We start from the raw sequence: 10476 nt of genomic DNA, 5'->3' as shown, positions 1-10476 counted from the left end.
ACTTTATACTTTTAAGTAATGATATGTATAGTAGCCACATACAAAATAAACTTCAGATTTTCCCCTTTCTCAGGATTCATGAAGCTAGGAAGAACGTTCTCTTGCCACTGCAATGAATTTCAGTGATAAGTTATTCACTTTGGAGAAGTGCTCAAATACAAAGAACTAGCTTATTTTAACAGGGGCTCCAGCTTCCACTCTTGAAACAGAGTTTGAGATTACCTTACCATCATCCTTCCTCTACAGAACAGAAAGGAATGCAATCTTGATTTTAAAATAAAAGAACACACAACACCAAAGAAAATTTATATCTCAAGTTTAGTCTCAACTGTAACAGCTAATTACTGTCACTCCCTTGTAAGACTCCTGGAATTCTACAGATTTACCAAGCAGAGGGTCCAATAAAGTTTTGGAGACTTTATTTGCGCTAGCCATGTAGGGCAATATACTTAGGTTTAGAAGGTTACTTCTGGCTCACAGATGAATTAAAACTTTTGTTCACTTACAATTTTTTAGTTAGACAGCCTCATTTGCCCTAAGTTTTGTTTCTTAAAATAATCACGCTAGTTAGAAGATGCAACTTTCAAACAGTTCTAAACAATCTTTATTTTGGACAACACTTTAATACCTCTTAAATCCGACATCTGTGGTAGTTAACAAAGCCTCAAAGATCCAAGTAAATTAATTTGGTAGTCCAAGCACTCCAAACAGTAGTTCACAGAGCATACACACATCACAGAAGACTGTCAACTGCTGTTTGAAATGTTTTATCGCTGTTAGCATGAAAACAACTAATATCACCCAGTGAGACATATACAAAGGATTAGCTGCTAAATGTTGTTTAATGAGAGATACAAGCTGATACAAAAAAACCCCACCGAACCAACAACAAAACTCAAAACAAGAAATCAAAGGACACTTCACAAGAACAGATAGGTCTTCCCTTGCAAGAATCCATACAGAAATTACACACCATTGGTGAATGGGACAAAGACTACTCTGAGGAGCATCTCGCAAAAACACAGAACCATTTAGGTTGGAAGGGACTGCTTAAGATCATCTAGTCCAACCCCCATGCTCAAGGAAGATCAGCCAGAAGAGATTATTCAGGGTCATGTCCAGTCAAGTTTTAAATATCTCCAAGAATGGTGACTCCACAACTTCTTGGGCAACCTATTCCAATGCTTGACCACCTTGTCAGTAAAAAAAAAAAAAAAAAAAAAGTGTTCAGAGGGAACTTCATGTGTTTCAGTTTGCGCCCACTGGATCTTGTCCAGGCAGTTGGGCATTAATAAGAAGAGTCTGGCTTACCCCTCTTCAAGGCTCAGATCCCTCTGAGCCCTCTCTTTTCCTGGCTGAAGAAAGCTTCCCCAGCTCTCTCACTATGAAAGATACTCTAGCCCTTTAATCATCTTTATAGCTATCCACCACACTCCCTCCCTCCAGTAATTCTGTAACACTCTTTGTTCTAGAGAGCCCAGGACTGGATCCAGCACCCCAGGTGTGTTTTCACCAGTGCTTCACCCCAGCACTTTGCAGTGCTTTGCCTAATGCAGCCCAGGACGCTATTGGCCTTTTTTGAAGAAACAGTGTATTGCTGCCTTGGGGTCAGCTTGTCCACCATGAACCCAACGGCCTTCTCTTTCCAGCTGGGTGGCCTCCTGCACGTTACCTGTGCACGGGGTTATTTGCCCCTGGGGGCAGAGGTCTTCACACTTCCCCATGCTGAACTTCATGAGGTTCCTGTTTGGCCATTTCTCCATCTTGTCAAAGTCCCACAACCCTCTGGTCTACCAGCCACTCCTCCAGAGCACAATTTATCCCATCATTTATGTCATTAATGGAAACGTTGAACTGGATTGGCCCCAGTGTTCATCTGTGGGATACAGCACTGGTGACTCGACTCAAACTGGGCTTTGTGCTTTGATTCTCAGGCCAGGTTATTTGGGCAGTTTTTAATTCACCCTCCTGCTCCAAACACCTAACACACACTTGTTCAGCTTGTCTGTGATATTCACCTGTACTGAGTAAAATCTTTGAAACAACATCTCCTGCTCCCTATCTATTGCTATATCTACTAATTTAACATTGCTGTGACACAAGGTAAATGGGTAAACTTACCCAGTTCTAAATATTTGGTCTCTCTTCTAATCATTGTGCTGCTCCTCCTAAACTAGGCAGGGTAATCTTTAACATGGGCTAGACTGTAAATTGCAACAGCCTTTAGCACTAACTGTTATTTTATCCCATGGCAATACTTCCTTCCTTCTCTACCCAAATGACCACTCCAGTGCAACTAAGAACATTGATAGCTTCCTCAAAAGAGGAAGCTCCTGGTGCTCTCCTCCACAAGTTTTGTAATCTGCACAATTACATTAAGCAGCTGAAACTGTAAGTTACTATCTCACAGCCTAAGACAGAACAAGAGAAGCAAGTTGACCAGATTAGCTACCACACTGCATATCCATACTGTGATTAAGTGATTTGCTATACCCCACACAAACCATGTCAGAGGTGGAAAATCAATTCAGAGTTTCAGACCATACTCAAGGGAAGTTACCCACCTTGCTATGAGTCCATTTATCAGGAAACATTCAACTAAATAGAGCAAGCATAAATTCAGTTGTTGTATTCTGCCCCTTTCCTCCTTTATCTCAAAAGCCATGAAATCTTGTGCTTTCAGGAGGTATAGTCTATTTTGCTTTATTTCCTGAATAGTTCTTTCTAAATAGTTATGGAAGATCCTCTTGAGCCATATACATAATCTCCACCTAGTTTAACAGCTGCATTTAAAGAATTTGATGAAACACATCCCATATGCCACAGTGTCTTGCTGTAGCACTTGTTCAAAAATCTTGGTAGAGTCAACGAGTAGAGTCCATGCAACCAGATGAAAAAGGCACAGATGGCTACGGAAGAGTGACATGAATAGCCAGTGTAACAGAAAGTTTACATGAACAAAGTAAAGCAAGTGCCGAAGATATCTTGCTTATTAAAAAATTCCAGTCAATATAGAATGATATTTCGGTAGCAGCCAATACAGTTTAATATCTGGTAAGAATGGCTAATTTGTACAGCACATCTGTTGTGCTACACAAATACAGTTTTAAGAGCACAAAGTCAAAAAGAACAACTAAAGCTATATTCTCCTGCTTGTGGTGTTTGCATATATATTCTTTGCTAGCTTCCAGCATGGTGTTTCTTGGAGTGGAAAGGCCTAGAACTCAGTCACTTAGAAATTACATACCATATAAAGAAGTAGTAAGAAAATCGGTTTTACTTTCAAATTTTATAGAAAATGTTAACAATGCCTAAAGAAAGCAAATGGACAGCAACTGTATGTATATATTCCAGATAGAAACTCAAGGCACTTAAATTAACAAAAATTTTGCTGTTACAAACCCACCTATCCTATAATAACTGATATTTTTTCTACAAATACTAAAAAGTGAACTTATGCAATTAAGATAACAAGTAAAAATATTTTTAAAACATGTCCATATTTGCACATTCCCAAGTGTATCTACAGTCAAAATCACCAACTAAAGCACTAAGCCAGATTAGGTACACATTAAAATAAGTCAATTTTAAACATCCAGTTTCTTTAATATACCAAGTTACTTGTTTTCTCCAATTGCAGTTTCATTTAGGTATTACTTCACAAGCAGGGGAATATGGGGCTTACAGTCCAGTTCAGCTCATTTTTTCCTGCTTTTTTGATTGGTGTATTCCACCTTGTTTAAGTTATAAAGTAGACATTGAAAATTAGACTGCCAATTTAAGTGTCACTTTTTGGATACAAACAATGGAATACTAAAAAGTATGTTTAGCAAGTTAGAGAACACTACACATTCACAAATACTGTAAGTTCTTCAAGAACTGAATATAATTTTTTTATATTTAGGTAATAGTGTATAAGAACTTCAGTACAAATGTTGTAACAGTGCATATTCTTACTGGCTTCTTCCAAAAGCTGACGATTTGCTCATAATTTATGTGTGTATAGCAGATACTGTTTCTGAATCCTTTTGTGACAGGGCTGCACTTGCTGGCGGAGGCTTATACAAACATACTGCCATGACCACAAAGATGATCGTGATGATTTTGCAAGCAGCACCTGAATGCAAAAAACAGAAGAGTCCCTGTTGCAGTCACCTTCAATAGTAGACAAGAGTAATTTATGAAGTTTCACATGGTGAGTTACACTGTATGACTTTTAAATGGATGCTGTGAATTTCAATGTATTTTTACATGAACTGCAAAGCGCAGGTAAATGCAGTCTTCCAACTGACGTCGGACCCCTCACCTGCCTGCCAGTTCTTGCTTGCAGCAGCTATTGCCATTACTTCAGTTCTGTATTTCTTCACTGCATTCTAGCCTGAAGTGCAAGTCTTCCTTATTTCTTGTTTCCCTGTTCTCATTGCATCAATATTGTCTTTGCCACAAACTAAAACACTCCACATACAAACCTATTCAGTATTCTCATCTCTGCTACCTTACAAGGCTGTTTCATTTACTCATTACTGGTACACAGTGGTGTTTGTGCAACTTCAGGGCGCAACGAGAGGAGGAAGAGGGGAGGAATTTGTATTTTTTCAAAAATAGGCCTGAGAGATATTGAAACCTGAAGTTATGACTCCTGCTTCTTCAGGTTCAAGATTAGATGTTAGCAGTTCAGTTTATGCGCTGTAAGAATCACAGCTGTTAGAAGACAGGACAAAAGCAGTTATCACAGATGCAAGCTTAGCCTGCTATCCTTCCCTCAGACACACGTGCCTCACACACTTGAAGGGAACAGATTGTTAAACATGTTGGGAAAATTTTTGACTAGTGTTCAGAGATATTTAAGATCTTGATACAAATTTAGTAAAAGAACTGAAATATGACAAGAGGAAGAAAACTCACCAGACCTTAAGCTGCCAACAGACCAAGACAGATAAGACTGAAATGTGTGCCAATCTCTTAAAATTCAGTAGATAAAGTGTGACAATGAAGAAAGACTGAAAAACAAAACTATTCCGTATTACTGTTATTAAAAAAAAAATTCTAAGTAATTTTTAAGAACCACTTAATGTGGTCTTCCACAATTTGCTTTTATTATTTATGAAAAAAAATTAAAAAGCACTGCTGCTAAAAAAATAAAAGTTTAAGATTCTCTTCTAAAATAATTCCCACCTAGCAGCCCAGGTCTGTACATCTATTGCCTTTTACATGTACTTAATATGAAGAAGTCACTTACTTATGCCCATCAGCAGATAAGCCATTCTTTCATTGTCATAAACCCAACAGGCTCCTTTAGTTTTACATTCATTAATATCCCATAGAGTACAACTCTTGTCTATAGCAACACCGAACAAAATTGGTCCAGGAATAGTACCTAAAAACCACAGTAACACGTTAGAAAGTTTGAGTTACTTGGAATAGTCTTTCCTTAATGTATACAGTGAAATGTCAAGCTGGTGGGGAAGATAAAATGGGATAGCCACACACTAACATTTTAATCAGAGTCATAGGGCTTATATTCCATAGCAAGTGTGTCTCTTCCATTGCTCTTAATTACTAGGTGGGAGGCAGAGAATATCAGTTAATTCTTTATGCAGTTCTCATTTTATCAAGCAAGAAGCTTGTTCAGAGACTTGAGCTTCTTGTAAGTTCCTTGTTTTTCATTGGAAAAGAAAAATGTGATTCGAATTAGGGGGAAAAACAAATAATTAAGGAATCACATATACCAACTGTTCCAAATGCAGAGAACTAAAATATATTAACATGTTTCATTATACATTTTTTTCCACCCCTTAGATGTAGCCAAGCTTCTAGGAAAAATTTCATGTAAAATGAGTAGTATTTAAAATTACCCCTACATAAAATGTAGGAGTAATGTAGGAGTATCTGTGTGATTTTTGTTACAGCAGTGCTTTATAAAGCACAAGTGTTTTGCATCCAGGTGTAGCCAGTTTTATTATAAACACTTCAGATATATCACTGCCTGTATACTTAACCTAGTCAAGGCCTAAGCTATTCTTGAGCTAACAAGGAGCTATGGCCTCACTACAGCTCTTCTGTTGAGGACCCCTGTGTGATTCTTCAAGTCTACAGCATAAATATCTTGTGAGTAGTAATACTGTCAGTTGATGCCTTCTTCAGCCACAGTCAGTACAGACAGTGCAAAAAGTTCTCTCCCCTGCTCCACAGCCAAGGAAAGAGTTAAGACTCTGACAGAGATTACTTTGAGCAAAATGAAACAGAGAAACCCTCATACAACACTTAACACTACCTCCCAGCTAATTTCTACCTGTGAGGATATTTACTCTTGTTATGCTTCATTGGTGGAATGACTTAGATTAATCGGAGTTTCAAAACAAAGCACAACTGCTAGATACTTGATCTCAAATGCCACAGAATGGCTACAGTACTAAATACGGCCATAAAAATCTACTCAGTTACTGAGCCTTGACTGAGTCTTGAATTACAAGTAATTTTAAAAGTGTCTAAGACAAAACCAAGAGTTTAAAATATGCCTGAGAAAATTCAAATGAGTGGTTCAGAGAATACTCACATTTAGCTTTACATTTTATTTAAGGTGATTCACCACTCTGAGATCCTGTAAATGCTTAGATTTAGAATTTAAGTAGCAGATTTCCCACATAAAAACTCAGTAATTATTTATGTGCAAATGTTTACAATTTCAATAAAGGTTAAAATTAGTCAAACTTATTGAAAGGGAAGAGAAGTGAGGGAAGGCTCCACTTATCCACTTTAAATTATACTGGTATGGCCAATAAGCATACAACTGTACGAGACAGTGTCACTTTCTTTTAACTTCCGGAACTTGAGACATTAACTACAGGAAGCTGTTTTCTATTACATCACTTCTTAACTTTCAGAATAGGCCTCCTTCTGGGGGAAGTGACAGCGTGTGCTTTTTGCTGAAAGAATGACAGTTACCTGTATTTTGTTCATGCTGATAAGAACAAGAAAGGCTAAAATGAGCACACATGCCCAATTTAAAGAGGAATTTGAATCCAGATGGCATCTGCCTTTATAAGCCAATGACAGGCTGCTTCAAGTTCCTCTGAAAGCTCCTTAATCCATTATTTTTAAGTCTAGAAAAATGTCTAATAAATAGATTATTCAGAGGCAAGTGTTTCAACAGGAAAGGTCATACCAAGCAGTCGTAGAAACACTGACTGTACTCCAAGAGCAAATGAGCGCTGTTTATCTGGCACACACCTGTAAAAAAGATTGGTAGTTTCAGACTTGGTAAACAAGTTTTAACTGTTCCATTTCTCTGCTTTGTCCCTCAATGAATATGCTTTGTCTTAATGTACTCTTTTAAACTGTTAATTGCCAAGTGTTTTAGAAATCCAGCATGCAGAACAAGTAATCAAAGATTTTCAAGAGGTGTTCTGACAAAAGATAGAAGAAACTTGTATAGCTCATCAAGGAATTTCAGATATAACTAATTTAACAAAACAGGGTAAATAAAAAGCTAGCTTACCAGCAGCACCCTGATATACTGTTGAACTTTTTCTCGACAGAACCACCACGGATTTAAGGACAGTGCCAGAATGCAATACTGAGCTACTTTTCCTGAAGAAGCAACACTTGAATTGAGACTAGGCTTCAGCACAGCAGAAGGTGGTGTATTTCCCATAACCTTTACATATAATCACCTAACCTTACAATTAATCAGTTCTGGCCTATGCTACACAAATCAATATATTTAAGAGTCAGAAGAATTTACCTCCTTACCTCCTACTCATTTCTTTCAGATACTTCTCTAGCTACATTTTGTGCTGACAGTGTCTTAGAGATACCACCATAAAGATTAAATATAGCCTAATTTAATTTATACAATTTCATTTCAACACTGTTTTCTTTAACAAACCGTCTCACTGAAGCACTGTCAGTGCTAAAAAAGACAGCATATAAATATTCAGTAGTTATTCCCTCATTCTAGAGTATGTATGAGGATTAGGCATAGAAAAACATCCAAGATGAGCAGTTATCAGCAGTCACCTCTACTCATAAAGGCAAGTAGAGGAAGAAAAATGAGGGTTTTTTTTATAGTGGGGGTGGTTATTTCTAGCACTAGAACACTGCAATGAACACATGGGTTTACACCTGAAGTTGCACAAAACAGGCCTGCTGAAAAGATATCAGAATATGCTGTAGGAATTTACCCCACATTCAGCTATTTAAATTTAAAGTTTTTGCACATTTAAACTGCTCTACACTCCTCTCTTCCATTAAAACTGTTTCACCATTTCAGTTGAAGTGTACAAGGATTCAAAATTACAAATGTTACTGCTTTAGAATTATTGTCCTGGGTTCAGCTAGGGTATGGTTAATTTTCACAGAAGCTTGGAGGTGGGCACAGCCAAGGGGATATTTGATACCATGCTGACCTCATGCCTGGGATAGAGGGGTAAGCTAGCTGGGAGAGGAGTGGGGGGTTTTGGGCAGCATTTCGGAGATGAGCTGTTTTCCATTGTGTATTCCCTCTAATACTGTTTGTTGTTACCTTCTCTTTTTCTTGTGTTGTATTATTAAAATCTGTCATTACCTCAGCTCACAAGGTTCCACCCTTTTTTTTTTTTAATTATTTTTTTCCCCCCCATCTCACTGGGAGAGGGAAGGGGGTGGAAGGGAGCAACCATGTGGCGCTTGGTGTGTGGTTGCTGCTCAGTCCTTACCCATGCCAATTATCTAAATAAAACTATGTCAGCTCAGTTTTGAAGATAATGCAACACTTGATGTTATTCTGCCCCCACACTAATAAGACAAGCTGTTAATTCCAGAATTACACCAACCCTTAAAGAGGCTACTACAAAGCACTGTTGCAGTTTACCACTCTCCTCTCCAGCCCCCTGCCTAGAAAGTTGGATAAAAAGCATCTAACAACACCCTCCCAAAGCAACATGTGTATAGTGCACATATGGCTATGCACCATGAGTGTTTACTCTCTAGAAGTGTTAGAGATACAAGCCAGATTTCAACATAAAGGTTAACAGCTCTACTTTCAGAATGAGGATCATGTATTTGAAAAAGTATCCAGCTTTCATGCTTATAAGTTTCAGCATTTTGAAAGACAGTCAGACCACTGGTTAACAGCCACATACATGCTATCATGTTTTATATTCATGACTACCATACACACAACATCAATATCATATGAAAGATAGGCTACAGTTCTTGACAGACTACAATTTTGCAAGTCAGAGCTCTGAACTGAGACAGAAATCAACAGCTGAGAATATGGAACTGATTGCTATTTTGTTCTTTTCTTGGTACAAGTTAAAATCTTGGCACTACTGATACATAGGCTAGTTGAGTATTTTCCTCATCCAAACACAGGGCACATTTATTCCTTCTTGCTTTGACTAAAACAATCAGAAGTGCTCCCATAAAAGAGGGATTTTTCTACAAGTACGAAAGACTTTTTTTTAAAATAGGTTCAGACAGTATCTACTAAACAAATGTAATTACAGATATAACAAACAGTGGTATGACTGTCTTCTGCTTCAAGTACTGTCTGCTTAAAACACAAAGTACTACAACAGGAAATCCCTTGCACATTGGCTTAAGTCCACAATCCAAAGCAAAATGAATTAGACTATTTAACTGATCTGAGTTTTCACAAGAATGCTACCTACTTCTCAGCCCAAAAAAACCATACCTGAAAATGGCCACAGTTGTTGGAGTAACAGCCATAAATGTAAAAACAACAGCAAAGAAGAAGAAGGTCAGGAATAAAGGTAAAAATTTGCATTGTGTTGGACATTTCCCAGGGACAGCTTCATAGAGAAAGTCTTCTGAACCATTTTCTCTGTTTGGTTTCCCAATACAGGAACAGTTGTGGTAAGTCTACAAATAATTTATACAACAAAATTTAGCTCTAAGAATGACACTAAGTGACACTAATATAGTAGATGTTCATTGGGTCTGCACCACACTGAATACAAGAGTAAATCCTGACTTTATAGTATGGGAAACAGTCCATTTCCTGATGGTCTTACAACTCGGCAATTCTTTTAAAACTGGCTCAGGAGAACTTTACAGATCCAGCTCACCTGAGCAAAAGTTACTTTTGGTTTTGTGATCTAAAAGACAGTGCTAGTCTCCATTTTATGTAGAACAAGTTTCTGGGTACAAGAAAATGAAACTTAAAACTAAGGAAGATTTTAGAGTTAGAGGGACAACCACATGCAGTACATAATACTATACAAAAAACACCAGAGTAAGCCTTGAAACGCTAACTTTTGCACTCAAACCTTATTACAAATCAGGGAACACCAATTACTGTATACAATTAAGAAAGGGCAAGCTACAGGGTTCAAAACAAGATTTCTTTCTACTGATATACAAATATTGAATTTAAAAAAATATAACATTTTTAAACAAATCACCCCTTTGAAAGTGTTAAACACCCTGGAGATTTCCAAGGGTTAGAGGAAGGGAGGAAATGTCCTTTTT

At 37.6% G+C, this 10476-nt stretch overlaps 1 protein-coding gene across 1 annotated transcript in view; it reads right to left on the bottom strand.

Annotated features, from left to right (window-relative positions):
• Window positions 1-3992: 3992 nt before the first annotated feature.
• Window positions 3993-10476, bottom strand: part of SLCO4C1 (solute carrier organic anion transporter family, member 4C1) — a gene marked incomplete at its 5' end in the record, with an annotated part of 23214 nt that continues 16730 nt past the window's right edge. Inside the window, 4 exons of the mRNA XM_010078648.1 lie at window positions 3993-4117; window positions 5240-5377; window positions 7166-7230; window positions 9680-9867. Coding sequence (XP_010076950.1) covers window positions 3993-4117; window positions 5240-5377; window positions 7166-7230; window positions 9680-9867 — 516 coding nt within the window. The remainder of the gene's footprint in view (window positions 4118-5239; window positions 5378-7165; window positions 7231-9679; window positions 9868-10476) is intronic.

Source organism: Pterocles gutturalis, unplaced genomic scaffold (genome assembly GCF_000699245.1).
Source record: "Pterocles gutturalis isolate BGI_N339 unplaced genomic scaffold, ASM69924v1 scaffold11418, whole genome shotgun sequence".
Classification (NCBI taxonomy): domain Eukaryota; kingdom Metazoa; phylum Chordata; class Aves; order Pterocliformes; family Pteroclidae; genus Pterocles; species Pterocles gutturalis.
The sequence above is the reverse complement of the archived record's forward strand: the minus strand, read 5'-3'. Positions and strand labels throughout refer to the sequence as shown.